Source organism: Delphinus delphis, chromosome 14 (genome assembly GCF_949987515.2).
Source record: "Delphinus delphis chromosome 14, mDelDel1.2, whole genome shotgun sequence".
Taxonomy (NCBI): Eukaryota; Metazoa; Chordata; class Mammalia; order Artiodactyla; family Delphinidae; genus Delphinus; species Delphinus delphis.
The window spans coordinates 34016798-34033010 of NC_082696.1; the positions used below are offsets into that span (position 1 = coordinate 34016798).

At 33.6% G+C, this 16213-nt stretch overlaps 1 protein-coding gene across 3 annotated transcripts in view; it reads left to right on the plus strand.

Annotated features, from left to right (window-relative positions):
* Nucleotides 1–16213, plus strand: part of PTPRK (protein tyrosine phosphatase receptor type K) — a 568874-nt gene that overhangs the window by 515367 nt on the left and 37294 nt on the right. For 2 of the 3 annotated variants that reach the window (XM_060029986.1, XM_060029983.1), the window contains exon 14: nt 10454–10592. In XM_060029986.1, the coding sequence (XP_059885969.1) occupies nt 10454–10592 (139 nt within the window). The remainder of the gene's footprint in view (nt 1–10453; nt 10593–16213) is intronic. The other variant, XM_060029984.1, reaches the window with a different exon arrangement.

Genomic DNA, 16213 nt, shown 5'->3' on the forward strand with positions numbered 1-16213 from the left:
ATAAATGTTGGCCAGCTCATTATTCCCCAGGGTCATAGCATTATATTATTGGTCTTCTTATTTTTTTACTTCCCCAAGTTAATTTTAATTCACTCTACTGTTATTCGTTGATCACCTGTATTACTTGAGGTTTAAAAAAATAACATTTTTTTTAAATCAGGTAGACAGCTCTATAATCTCTGAACCCCCTTTAATACCTAGTACAGAGAAAAGGTATTCAAAACATTCTGCTACTGATATGGTACACTCTTCCTTTTGTCAGTAAAAAGCCACACTATCTACCTCCAGGTTTTGTTCAGAGAGATCGTCCCTCACCTTTGAATCTAAAGAGGTCACCATGGTCTTCTGCCTCATCCCCTATTTTAATTCTCAGTGTAGAACTTCTCACTATCAGATGATGCTTATTTACTTGCGTCTCATCTGCTTCACAGCACAGGGATGTAAATTGCATGAGAGCAGAGATATTCTCTGTCTTGTTCAGTGGTGAATCTTCAGAGCTTAGAACTGTGCCAGGTACATGCCAGGGACGACAGTTAATTCATTTATTAATGAAAGGAAGGAAAACCATGCCTTCTTCATGGATTTAAGATTCCATTCATCCATCTATCTACTCATGACTGATTTTTTCTAGAAAGGATTTGGTTTGACTGCCAATTTATTTGTACTTTTATCTCTCCAACTTTACTCCTTTCTTACGTTTAGGTAGTGATTGAAGTTGATACCTCTCTGATCTCTTTCTCTCACTCTCTCGCTCTGTCTTTGAGTTCGTAGTGACAAAAAATATTCCTAAAATAGGTGGCTAATCACATTTCTCCCAAGTGAAAGTGCTAAATAGGAGTCAGGAAGCATGAACTGTATTTTTAATTGTGTCAATAACTAATACTGTGACCATGAAAAAGCCATTCACCTCTTCTGAGTTTTTTCCTTATCTAAAAATCAGAGTTGGACTTTGATGTTGAATAATTCTAAGAAATGTTTTAGGATGTCAGCAAACCAGATACAGTTCTATGCCCCTATTCAGGACCCCTGGTTGTTCCTCTTTTTAGTACTTGGCATATTCTGCTAATAAGTACAATTATTTAAGTACTTATCATTTTGCTTCTAGATTATATACTCTCTAAAGGAAGAGCATTTGTTCATCTTTCTGGTTTTTAGCCTAATACAGTCTTTTGTACCCCTGAGGTATTCGACAAATATGGGATGTGATAAAGAGTAATGATAATAACTCTGTATTTTTAGAAATTAGACTTCTCTCCATTTGATGCTGTTTATTTGAACACGTATTAGCTATCGTTCAAAAATCTAGATTTGGTAAAAGAGTTTCATCCGAATTTAATTATGTTTTATTTAATTATTACACTTACTGAGACCTTATGTACCAAGTATTGTCCTAAGGACTTTATGTATTTTAGCACATGTCATCTTTCCATTGACCTAGAACCTAGGTATTTTTATCATTTCTATTTTACTGATAAGAAAACTTAGGAATGCCGTGGTTAAATAACTTACTCAAGATTACCCAGCTAGTGAGTGGCAGAGCGGGGACTGAAACCCAGATCAATTGTTTTGTTATAACAAAAATATAGAGCTGGTACTTTCGAGGGGTGCAGAGATGGTCCGAGCCCTATGTCACCTCATGGTTACTGGCAGAAGCTGATGCAAGTTCTCTTTTTTAGATGAAAGCATGATCAATTTAGGTCTGCAGGATTCTCACAGACTAACATAAAGCAGTTAACTCACAACCAAAGGTCCCCAAGCATTCATGAAAGTAATTCACTGTGAGGGATGTAGCAAAAAAAACAGATCTTAATTCCCAGAGGACTGCAGGGATTAGGATTGTCAAGTACAGAATACAAAAGAGCTAAAGGCTGTGTACAAAATATTTAAAGAAACAAAAGTGCAAATCATAAAGATGAGCAAGATACTGTCAAGAGTTACTAAACAAAGAACCAGTTGCAAAGAACCAAATGGAACTTTTAGGAAGAGAAGCACAATTGTTCGAATTGAAAAATAAGCCTTTTGCTGTGGCTGGACTACTTTGACAGCAGCTTTAACAGAAGTGAAGGGATCATTTATCAGCTGGACTTTAATCTGAAGAAGTTACCCGTAGCAAAACATAAAGACCAGTCAAGATACTTCAGAGGAAAAGGACTAGGCATGGAAACATGCCCATCATATATTATAACATACTATGGAGCTATAGTACTTAAAACAGTGTTATGTCAGTACAGAATATTACCTCTTGGGAAATAATGGAAAATCTGGAAACTGAATTCCTCCGTTTATATAATTTGGATATAGGACAGAAGTGGTTTTGTAGATCATTGGATCAATTGAAAACTTGTCCACAGATAACTGGATATTTATGTCAGGTGGAGGGGCCTGAAATACCTTCCTACTGTATATTATACTCAGAGAGCAATTCCAGATAGAGCCAGGGTTAAATATGAAATATACAGTTTTAAAACTTTTAGAGAAAAAAGAAGAGATTGTTTTTAAGAATTCAAATAAATGATTAATATATTTGACTTCACTAAAATTAAGGACTGCTATTCATCAAGATACTATGTTTAAAGTGAAAGAAATGTCACCCACTAGAAGGTATTTGCAACACATAACTGACAAAGGATCAGTGTTCACACATAAAGTATTACTATAAACAGATAAGAAAAAGATGAAACCCAAATGGAAAAAATGGGTTAAAGTTGTACACCAAGCATTTCAGAAAAGTACGTATAAATATTTCAAACAAGTATCTCAAAGATGATTTTAGTAATCAAATGCATATTAGATATCATTTTCTAGCACTAAATTGGCAAAAATTCCAAAAGTCTGATAATACAAAGTTTTAAGATGTAATTTAAACAGAGTTTACATACACTGCTGTGGGTATGTTACATCAGTAACCATTCGGCATTATCTTGTAAGGTGGAATATTTGCAATCATAATAATAGTTGCAGTCAAAATCTGCTGGATGCAATCCAAGGGAGCACAGTTTGCCAAACCCTGGAATAGATCGAGGAGTATTTCAGTATTTGGGGAATGGCTGATGCTTTTAACTGATTCAGGTTGTAAGATACCCTAAAGCAGTGGTCCCCAACCTTTGTGGCACCAGGGACTGGTTTCGTGGAATACAATTTTTCCACGGACGGGGTGGGGTGAGGTGAGGGGTTGGTTTAAGAGGTAATGCAAGCAAAGGGGAGCAGCAGTTGAAGCTTCACTCCCTCGCCCGCAGATCACCTCCTGCTGGGCGGCCCGGGTGGGTTGGGGGCCCCTGCCCTAAAGTAATTGTCAGTAGATGAGATTGAAAAGGTTGATTAGAGCCTCATATTGAAAGGCCTTATATGCCATACCAAGAACATTTGCCATTCCTCTTGAATGGAAAGCAGTTAAAGGAGTCATTTAATCACATTTGCATCTTAGAAAACTCATTTTGGTGGCAATATAGAGGATAAATCTGAGGAGGCCTACATGGGAAGCAGAAAGGCTTAGTGAAAAAGCAGGATGACTGGGTCTTGATCTGAGGCAGTGAGAAGATGGAATGGAGAATTAAGGACAGATTTCAGAGGTAACTTGGTAGACAGACTCCACTGTGTTTAAGAAGTAAGAGAACACAGTAAGTCTCTACTTTACCCAATTAAATAAATTGAAATGGGAAGCTTAATGGAGAATCCATATGTAAAATTAAATATTTGCCCTTTGTTAAATTACTGTGAAATAAAAAATAATATTTTACATGGTTTTTGACTTTTAAGTACATTCCTGAAATGTGATACCTATTTCTTTTGCTTTTCCAAAAAGTATTTCTATTATTTCTTCAGGATTTTATATAACATTTTGAACTATGGTTTTAAAAACAAATTCAGAGAATCTAAGACTACAAAAAGTTGCCTTAAGCAGTGTGAAATTAAGTTTAAATATTTGTAATATTAATCTATACTTTAATTTCATAGTTGTTTAAAGCCTCCATAGACTTCTGCACTGTTATTTTCCACATCAGAAATTTTCAGATAATACCCATATCTTTATTAAACAAGAACAAAAATTATATTCTAGTTAATTATTTAAAGAAAATGTGTGACATATAGCTGTTTTCCCTTTTCACCAATATAAAACTCTGACAGACCCTGTGTTTTATTCAATAATCTAAGACAAGTTTCATAAGATCATACGACATGATGAAGCAAGTGACTTCAAAGAATCACTGAGTTAAATAATGCATGTTTCAAGATGCCCTTAAGGCTTAGACATCCACTGTGGCAGACTATTTAATTAATAACATGCACTTTACAAAACTCATCATTATATATTTATACAATAGACTGCTAAGATTTTTTTAAAACTTTTTCAGTAATGTCAGTTCCCCTATTCGTAATTTTTAATTTTTATATGATAGGCCCAAAGGGCTAACGTCTAGGCCATCTCTACCCAGGGCAGCAGCATCTACTTCTGCTTTCCACTACAAGTGTTTCAGTTTATAAAAAATATTTCCCGTCATTATGTCACGTACTATTTCTAAAAGCTATATAACATAGGCACTGTTATTATTTTTACTTTTTGATGAGATATTAACTCTAAGAGATGCTAACTTGCTATTGCCACACAGCAAGTAAGAGAAGGAACTAAGAATTAAAATAGAGTCTTGCTGATATCAAATCTCCTGTACTTCGCATGATGCTGGAATTTCCCTGCACTTGGGTTTGGTGGTAGATGTGGCAGACGGTAGAAAAGGTTAGCCTTGTGAAGGAATGGCTAGCAGAAGGGGTCGAAATTTCTAGAGACAATTTAGAAATGTATGTACCAAGTTCGTCTTATGCCAACACCCAGAAAAACAAGATATATGTCTGGTCAAATATATCTTTGTGTTTTTTTAAAAGACAACTGATTTTCTTTATGCCATTACAATCAACCATAGGCAGGTTTAGTTTTATTCTTTCATTTATGCAACCAATACTTTGTACTGTTGCTCCTTTCCAGGTCCTACTGGAAATACAATGGTAAGCAAAATAAACATGGCCCCTGCTTTAATGAACTTTATTTTAACAGCTGTGGGAAGCCGTTGGAAGGTTCTAATTAGTGGAGTGACATGGTACAGTCTTAGAAAGACTATGTGCTGCAATGTTGGTTTTGATGTGGATTAGGCTTAGAGAATGCAGTCAGGGAGATAAGACCGGTGGCAGCTGTAATTTGGGTGAAGGATGATGTTGACCGGAGTTAAGGCAGTAGCAGTGGGGATGGAAAAAGTAGAGACAGGAGATATTTAGGAAGTAGTAGTACTTTGCAACTAATTGTATGAGGAAAAAAAAGTCAAGTGATCATACATGCCAGTTTGCCCAGGACAATTCTAGTTTTTGCCTTTTGTCCTGTCATAATTATTAAGAGTATCCCCCTTTACTTTCAAAAGCATTCCAGTTTGGATGACAAATTATATGTTAATCCTAGAGATAAGGAGAGGAGGATTCAAGAATGATGCTCAGGTTTCTGGCTTTGAACACTGTAGAAAGTTGTGTCATTTTCTGAAAGGTGACACACTAGGGGAAGAACCAGTTTAAGGGTAAGATTATGAGTTCAGATTTGGATATAGTGTGTTGAAGGTGACTTTCCTACATTGAGGTGCAGACATATAACAAGAATCAGATGACTATATGGGTCAGCAGTTCAGGTTGGAGGCCTTAGTTAGAGATATGTGAATACGGTACCTCTCTCTCTCTCTCTCAAAATATCTTATTGTATGTACCCTTCTTCTTGCAGTGATGTGAGATGATAAAATGCCTACCTGATGAGATGAAGTGAGGTAAATGACATAAGCATTGTGTCCTAGTGTTAGGCTACTACTATTGACCTTCTAACGATGTATCAGAAGTAGGATCATCTGCTTCAGGTGATCCTGAATCATGGAGCCATGACGAAGTTGATGGTTGGATGTCAGGAGCAGATGACGTGATGGTTGGGGATCCTGGGTGGGAAGGATTGGGATGGTGCAAGATTTCATCATGCTACTCAGAACAGTATGCAAGTTAAAACTTATGAAGTGTTTATTTCTGGAATTTTCCATTTAATATTTTTGGACCACAGTTTACCACAGGCAACTGGAACTATGGAAGGTGAAACTGGTTAAGGGGGGACTACTGTGTATTGATTTGAGAGTGACCAGCATGGATGGCAACTGAACTGACAGAAGTGGATGAAATTATCAAGCCAGAAAGTATGGAAAACTGTGTCAAGAGGTTCAAGTTTTCGCTGAGGAACTCAAAGCAGCACCCAGTTTTAAGGGAAACAAGGGAGGGACTCACTCACAAAGGAGATCTGGAAAGGAAAAGCTAAAGTCATAGGAAAACTGGGAGATGGCCAAGTAATGGAAGCCCTAGGAAAGGAGTGTTTCAAAGAGAGAGTGGATAGCAATGTCAGATGCTATCAAGAGGTTGCATGAAATAAGAAAATTTGTACATTGAACTCAGTAACCAGTAAGTCATTAGAGATGGTGGTGATGGTGGGGTGGTGGCATTGGGAGACATAAGCCTGATTCTAGGATTTTAAGTAATGATTGGAAAGTGAGTGTGAACAATTTTTCAGAATTATAACTGAAGAGGAAAGAAAGCATTAGTGAAATACCTGGAGAATATGTAGAATTTGCAGGACGGTGGTGTCTCTAAAGCCGCTGTGAGATCACCTAATATATTGTACTTAGAGGCTTCTATCTCTAATATCCATCATGAAGATGGATTGCATTTGTATGATTGCAGCTATTATGTAATTTTAATTTTTAATTAAATTTATGTATTTTTAGGTATTTGTATATTTTTTACCTAAACGTTTTAGGTAAATTCTTTTTAAGTAGTGGGAGCAAGGACACAATTTATAAAGTTGCTTTAACTATTTTTGCCAAAAAAATGCATCTCATAAATTTGCTCCATAAAAATAAAATACTGCCTTAGTTTTTTTCCCACTGTCCAAAAAATTATGCTGCTCTAGGCTTCAGAACACTGGGAACTCTTTGAATATTCTTTGGCAGATAAAAAAGGTAAAGATTTATGGCAAAGGAAAGCATTTCTGAAAAAGTTGCTCCACATTGCCTTTGTGTACGTGCATAAATTATAAACGGGGCTCAGGGGTGCAGTCACTATAATAGCTTTTTGCTCTCTTTGAAGAAAATAGAAAATGCTCACTTAGGGGCTACTGCTTGTGTTTCCATTAATGAATCTTCTAAGGTTGAATGATTTTTAATAGGATATTTATGTTCCTTGGTTTAGCAGGGCAAGAAGTGGGAGAAATACATGTGATTAAGGTATCTAATGTAATAAATTTATACAGACATTTAATAAGAATGCTGTTAGTAATAGTAATAATAAGTCATAGCTAAAGACTTTGAGGAGGATTCACAATCAGGGGAAAACAACCACCAAATCACATGTTCCTGGAGAATTTGATTAGCCTTCAATGCTCAAGATTTATAATGATTTGAAGCATTGACGAACAACTCTTTTGCACCAGAGTTGTAATCATGACAAACAAGCAGTCTTACCCAACTCAAATGAATGAACTTGGTGTTTTTTTCTTTCTTAACCACTTGGTAAATATTAATTGAAGTCCATTGTTTTACAAGTACATATATTCTATGACTTTAAAGTAGTAACACTGTTTTACATAATAGATTATAAATGTTTCAGTACTTTGCACCCTGAATACACCTGCAAGGTTATCAGTATCCTTGGTCAGAAATTTACTTTTAGATTTGGCTTTTCGTTTCTGGAAATATGTTTAGATTAATTTATAAGCAAATCTATATTTAAGTAATGAGACTTTTAAAAAATTCTTCATCTTCTGTATTTGAAATTGTTTAGCCATCACCTACATGTCACTTTTGTTATATAATAATTAATCACAGTATTAAGGTTGGATGTTCGTATTTCGTGATGATAGTCCATTTTGCACCTGTGTATATTGTGAGGGTTGTCTGCTTCTGGTGGAGCTTAGCAGTTCTGAAGATTCTTATGAAATATAACATACACTACTTACAGCATAATATCTTTGTAAAGTTATTCCATAATAGCATGTGTTTAATTGAATTAAAATGTTATATTAAAAATATATTTACTGGGCTTCCCTGGTGGCACAGTGGTTGAGAGTCCGCCTGCCGATGCAGGGGACACGGGTTCGTGCCAGTCCAGGAAGATTCCACATGCCGCGGAGCGGATGGGCCCGTGAGCCATGGCTGCTGAGCATGCGCGTCCGGAGCCTGTGCTCCGCAAAGGGAAAGGCCACAGCAGTGAGAGGCCCGCGTACTGCAAAAAATATATACATATATATATATTTACCTCACTGAACAAGAAATAATCTTGCAAAGACTTTCAGAAAGTTTAATTCTGTGAGTTAAGTCAGAAAATCACAAATGGATCATTATCATTACCCTTTGAAAGCCACGTGTAGCACAGAAACTTATGATCCTAAGCTTTAAATAGTGAATAATGATTCGTTGCATGCCCTAAAGTTTTTTCTAGAGATTTCTACATCAAACATTGTCTCCCTATTTCAAGCAGTAACTGTGTCAAACCAATCCAATTTGAGAATTACAAACAATAAATATATTCTTTTTAGCTTTATATCCAACTTTGAAATATACTGCCCCTGTTTTTATTGAATATATATGTATACATACATAAATACACACATACATTTATACATACACACACACTGATATACGTATGTATTTCTAAAGTTGCTCTTGGGAAAGAAGAGAGCTTCATTATATTTAATGCATGTTTTGATGAATTGAAACATAATATGTAGTTTGAAATGTGGTAAGCATTGAACTACCTCTGTTTGAGATTGGAAATTCCCTGAAGCCTGGATATAATGGAAAGTGTCAAGTCAGAAAGGAAAACTCCCTTGCTTACCAGAAGAAATAAACTGAAGGCTTGTTTTTCTTTCTTGAGAATAATGGGAACCAAATACTGGTCCATGGGGATTTTATCCTATCCAATTGAAATAGATACATTAAGACAGTTATAGTGAATTATTTTCCAAAGTTAACTGTGTTCTCTCTAACACTTTTCTTCAAACTATGTTTCCTACTGGTTTACCTTTAAAGCACCATTTTATGAAATGACACTGATATTAGATATATTAGTTCTTTTTAATTTCCTACTTGGAAAAATTAAAAGTTAACGACCTTGTGTCCATCCCCTTTGGGAGGAAACTGTGGCTGGTTGGAAAACTGAAGTGGATATTTAAATGTGCAGAACTGGAGGTGAAAGCAGAGGTTTGGGGGTAAAGAAGCCAAGAGAGAGAAGCTAAAGAAGAAAGGATTGGAATGTAGAAAAATGGGTAATTTTAAAGGGGAATTATCAAATTATCCATTGGGAAGGTCTGAGGTTGGATTTAGGGATCCTTTTGTTTGTTCATTCAGCCATCATCTCTTGACACTGATGGCTGCTTTAAGAGTTTCCCAAATGTGCCTAATTCTAAGAATCACCTGTCCTCTGTCACACAGATTCTTAGCAAGAGGGGCCATGGATCTGGAAACACTGAGAAATGCTGCTTTAGAAGATAGAAGATATGTTAGATTTTTGTCTCTGTTCTTGAGCAATTTCTAATCTGTCCTATATCTCTAAGCCTCAGGTTTTTTAATCTGTAAAATGTAGATAATAATGCTTTCCTTGCCAGTTTTCAAGGCAAATGAGGTAAAGGAAGATGTCTTCCAAGGGTTACTGGAGATTGTAAATTGAGTAGGATTTATAATATTAATTGTGTATGTATGTGGAGGATGGTGGTGGCTTTGAGAAAGAAAGAAAGTGAGGCGATTATAAAGAATTAAAAAAAAAATTCATCTTCTCAGAGTTCTGTTTCCCAAGTTTATTACCTGGCTTTTATTTGTTAAGAGAATGTGAAATATTACTTAATGAATCTGTTTTCCTTTGCTTATTCTTGTCTTCCTCCACACTGTTTATTTCAAATCTTTTTTACCACATCATAAACTCACACCTCCAGCACTTAGACTAGGCATTTATTTAACCTAACCCTTTGTGTCCAAGACAAATGCTGTTGACACTGCTTTAAAGGCCCAAGCACGACACCTTGCATTTTAGTGGAGAAATGATTATTGAATGAAGTGATAAAAGAATGAATCTCTAAATTTGACCCTGTCTCTTTCCACTGTACTATTTGCTAAAACTCCTGTGTTCTTACTTTTAAGGATACTTGGAGAAAAACTGTTCCCTTTGATAGTTATTTCTAAGTTTTTATTTTTTTATGTTAACAAAATCTCCCTTCAAAAGTTTCTCTTTACCATAAGTCTCTCATGCTCGAGTTTAGCATGCTACTGTATTTATATTTTCAGATTATCTTTATTCAAATAAAATAAGTTGTCTTTTTGTGGTAAGCTTTAGCTGGGAATAATTTTCCTTTCTGTGATAATTAGCTGCTTTCAGTAACTTATATTTTTGATTCATTTAGCAGCAGCAACAGAAGAACCAGAAGTGATTCCAGACCCAGCCAAGCAGACAGACAGAGTGGTGAAAATAGCAGGAATTAGTGCTGGGATTTTGGTGTTCGTCCTTCTGCTTCTAGTTGTCATATTAATTGTAAAAAAGAGGTAAGACCTGATTTTGTTCTGTCCCACCCACTTACCATATGTCACTGTCACTAGTTTTGAAGCACTTTATTGTTTCCCTGAGTGCTTTTAAATTAGAACACACAACAAGAATTGAATTTAACAATGTTGCCAGCATCTGGGTCTGTTTCTTATGCTTTGTAAATAAATTCTTATTGGTTATTTGCAGTTTAATTTTGGATATAACATATACTTTTTGTCAGTTTAACCTTGAAATTAGTGTATGAATTTAAATTCCTCAAACACTTGAGTTATTAACATATCTTATGTTTTGAAGCATTATGTATTGCGAATGGCAAAATAAGAGTTTATTATGATATTTGGGTTATGGTCTATGAATTATTTTGTACTCTTACTCTGTTTTTCTAAATGTTGGCTACAAATAAGATAAGAAGAATATTGGCATTATTTTACAAAATTGTATATTAATATTCACTGACTAAATATTTCAGCACTTTAATATGAAGAGTCAATTTTTTTTAATTGAGCATTAGTCTTTTATACTATATCAACCAATATCGCCATCTTCTGGAATTATATGAAGATATTAAGACCTACAGGAATTTAAATTGAATTCTATTTGGGAGATTAAGGTATACTTCTACCAGAAAACATTTCAAAGGATACAGTTTTTATAACTTGAACTTTTTCCTATTCCATAAAGTGTCATTATCTATAAGGCATTGTTTTAGAAATTAATACAACTCTCCAATCTTTCCAATTGTATGTTTTAAATAATATTAAAATTTGGAAGGATTTAAAAACAAATCTTTACAGAGTATAGTCCTAAAATACCTTGGTGTATAGAAGTGTTTGTCATTCATTAATTATATTGAATATAATAAAAGATGTTGCTTACATTATATTAAATCATATAATGTACTATTTTGATTGTTATTTTGTACTCAAAATAAATCATTAATAATATAGATAAGACTCATACTACATGTTTAATGATTCCATGAGAGTTTATTTTAATGTATTGCCTCTTTACAATTATCCCCTGGAGATATATATGTTGGAGAAGACACATCTGCATTAGAAACATTAGGTATGCATTGTAGTGTTTTGTGTTAAATTAGCTACATACGTGCTTTCCCCAATAGTGCTTTCTCTTTTTGCTGTTGTCTACCTCTGTGGTTGGAAAATACATCATATTTGAGACAGGAAGATTTAAGTATTTTACTAACACAAATTTGCCAATCAAGATCAATAAAATCTTTGAATATAACTTTCAGATCTTATGTTTCTATTTAGTTTAAATTTATATTTGGAGAGTTAAACTAAACAGTTTAGAGAGTTAATTAAACTTTGCTTTAGAGTTAAAATTATCTCAGCCACTTCAGATTGGATATGAAAACATAAAAATGGCCTCTGGTTATGTCTTCACTCAGTTAGAATTGGGTTAAACTTACTGATTTTATTGGTTAATTATTTGAAAACACTTATTATTGTAGCCTTTCTTATCTGTGGCCGTCTGTTTTAAAAATAACCCAAAAATTGAAACATAAATTTTCTAAAGTACACCAAAACAATCTCTAAGCATGATTTTTTTTGTGTGGGTAAAATGCTCTGATAGCTCTCTAAAATTGCCTAATGCATCACATTCTTTTTCTAGTTCATATTTTCAATGGTTGGATAAATGAGCCTTCCTATTAAAATGTTTAATGTTTGAGTTTTCATGATTATGCTTTAATTGATTGTCTTCTACTCGAAAGTATGCTAGGGCTTTTGTTTCTCTTCCTCATCACTACCTCTAGGACTAGAGAAGTTGCAATTTTATAGATAGATGAAGTTACATGTTTAGATATATTACCTTCTAGTGTGTAATATAACTAAGAATCCCTTACTTACCTAAGAAACTTTGTAATGACTTTTAGTTGTATGTAGTGTGTCACACATATATTGTGTATGACAATCGAAAATATGTTTATTATACATACACAAAAGCATAGATACATAACAGTATTGGTTAGTATCAAAGTTAACAATTTTAATATATAATGTAGTTTCCCTACATTATATACTAAAACACAAATTTATAATAAAAATAATGGAAAAGCAAATTATTTTAGCCCCTTAGGATCTTTATTTTTGTGGGAAATTGTTAAGTTTCTCAAGACTTTATCCCTCACTGGGAATAGTATTTGTAGGTATATTTCTCATGTTGAAAAAAAAAAATCTGTGTATTTTTGGTTGTTGTATAAAGAAATGGTTTGGAATTTAATTTAGTAAAATTCTACAGCTAAGGGTGTATATAAAGTAAGTTTTTAGGCTAAGAAAAGGGATATTGCATCTTTCAAAACGCAATGTCATTTTAATTTAATCACTGTTGAATTATTTCCAAATGTATGCCATTTTTTCATTGGTTATGTATTATTTTAAATTCGCAGCATGAGTACATTAATAATTCCAAACATAAATTTGAAATTATGCTTCAGTACAGTAAATGTTTGTGTGTGATATCATGGTCACATACATCTACTGTAGAAATACCTTTGTGCGTATATAGTGTATGGTGCATATGTATATTCACATAATATATGTATGTACCTGTGTATTAATAAGATATAATGACTTATTTATAGAAATTTAGGTGTCATTCTGCATATATTCTGTATTAACCTAATAGATCTTTATGTTTTGTATCTAAAAAAAAATAGCCAATTTAGTGTAGAAGTTCTATACACAGCTGTTCCATCTGTCATGACATTTAGATGGTAATGGATGATATTACGCTTAACTGCATGTTGAAAATACACAATCCATTTAATTTTTCAATTTTTTTGGCTATAAAAAAGTCAGCATGTTATTTTTTCCAAATTATGTATTTTATATTTTATTTTCTATTGCGTATCTGTTTAATTGCATGGCAAAAGATATCTAACCAATGCATGAGCAAATTGAAATACAAACCAAAAAAACATGAATTTTATTTTATTTTATTTTATTTTTTAACGCACATTTTTCTGCTTTATTGAATGTGACAGAGTCACGCTTTTCATTCACCATTGCTTCTCTTTTTCCACTGTCTGTGATTTGCTTGCCAGGAGGAGCTACTATTCTTACTCCTACTACCTGTAAGTAGAAAATGGGTGATATATGACTTTACATGTGTTAAAGATGCAGTATCCCTTTTCAAAAAAATAAATAAATAAAACCCAAACCAAAAAACAGAATGTTTGCAATTTTGGTGACATTTCAAAAAATATGTTTTCCTGGACTCTAAAACTATAAAGTTTACCTATTAACCTATTTTGTTAATCTTTTTAAAAAGGGATATTGTATTTCTGTATGTTCAGCTACTTTTAATTTTTATTTACAATTTTCCATAAGTAGCCATAGTCTACAGCCTAAAGCATCATTTATTTACTTAAGTCAAACCTGTACCTTATCAATGTGATGTCTCACTATCTGGTAAAGTAGAGATAGGGTTTGTAATTCACTAATACCTATCTTTACATAACACTTATGTTTGACAAAATGAGCCAAGTGATGTATTCATAGAAGAACATTCAAAATAGCTTCACAGAATGTGAATCAGGTCAGGTCTTACTGTGATAACATCTCTCTCCACATTTCCAGGAATCCGGGATGGGTTATAACTTCAGAACACCTTTTGGGCTGCTAAAAGCATAATGTTGCAGTGACAAAGAAATAAAAAATTCTTTTTAGAGAAGAAATTTTGAGTTTGTTTATTATGACTTAAATAGGAAAATGATTTTGTAAAACCAAGACCAAAAAAAGAAAAAGAAAACCTGTCAACCTACACAAAACACACCTAGGTGTCACATATCTCCTTTTGTCCTCCAAAGTTTTAGCTATTCCTATGCTTAGGTATGAAATGCTACTTTGGATGACGAAGGCAAGTATTGTCCACTCTATTTCACTAATCATTTTCAGTTTATTACCTTAAATTCCAGGGTATTCATCCAGTCCAAAGGAATGATACAACAAAGTTCTCTTGGTCTTTGCTTGATCAGTATTTGATCCACAAAATTTTGAGACTTAAGGATGGTGATTAAGTACTTTTGGGGCATATATCCCACAATATTATTTCACTAGGTAAATTTAAGCTAGCTTTACTAAAATTTTTGGTAAGAGTCTCAATGAATATAACGGAATTGTGCCAACATTTTAAATATTATAAACATTTGGTTTCTTAAAATCTGCTAAAATAAGCAGGTGTAAACTAGCAGTACTCCTAGCTTATTTTGATGAATTATAATATCCTTGTTAAATCATGTTTGATGAAGCCAAAGGTAATTAAATGTACCATTTCATACAATGATGGAGCACTTTTCCTCTTTATAGCCCACCCATATATCCACCTGCAGAAGTTTATGCTGTTGGCTGTTTTGATAATGAAAGTCATTTGCACATCTGTCAAACTCAAGGAGTTGCAAAATGATTTGCTTAACTGTCCTGAAGTGTACATTATATATGCTGGTTGTTCAGAGAGAGACAAAGCATCAAACATGCAGGAATCAATAAACGTTTAATTATGAGAACATCAATAAGCTTACCATTAGCCATCCATTTATCTATGATGTTAGAATGGGATTGCCTTTTTAGTTGATAGGTAGCATTTCTATATTCTAGACCATGTAGTAGGTTTTGATACTGTCATTGTAATACTTAGGGTTACTGGCATTATCAATCATAATTAGAAAAAAATGCCACAGACATATTTTTAAAAGCTGCTTAAATAGATGTAGTGAAGCTACTATGAATTAGACATTTTTAAAATAAAACTAGAAATAAAATAGAGTAAAACTTAAAAGAAAACCAGGTGTGATCTTTGAACTAGAATTCATTGGCATCATCATAGTAAACTGTCAGTTCTTGATCAAAACACTTAACTCTAATGCTGATTTTTATTTCTTTTGTAATAACCTGAATTAAAGCCTACCTCACAGGGTTGTTGTGAGGATTAAGGTATAAGAACCAAGGTGATAGTGTACAGTTGGCAGATATTAACAAAGGTTATATATATTCACCCATAATTTGTCGATTACCTTCAGTGCCATGAAAACTTTTACCTGTCATACATTTGACAAGTTCATTACTTCTTATTTTTCCTCAATCATAAAATATGTTTAAAATTTTATGTTTTAAAGTAAAGCCTCAAAATTTAAACATCTTTTCCACTTGCCTTGAACTATCCATCTTCAAATTTTTTACATTATTTTTAATCCAAATTTCAAGTTGCCTTATTTTTATCCACTTCAATCTCTCAAATTTTTTGAGGAATGAATTCATCCTTTCTTCTTATCCAAGAAACAAAGATTGGAAGTTATTTCTTAAACTATTTTTTTAACTTTAAAATGGCAAAACATTTGTGCTACATTCATATTATTCTCAAATTTATAACAACTAATGTTTAACTCCTAGAGCAATGGATGCTTCATATTACAGTACACTTGGTAATGTGGCAATTTAAAAAACAAGTGAGTAACTGGATATAGTATAAGGGCTTAGGCCTTGGAAACAGGTCATTCTTTACTGCTTATTAGATTAATAACCTTGGGCAAGTTATTTAACTTGTCTGAGCCTGAGTGAGCTCATCTATACAATTAGAATTCTCATGGCTTTTTCAGTTC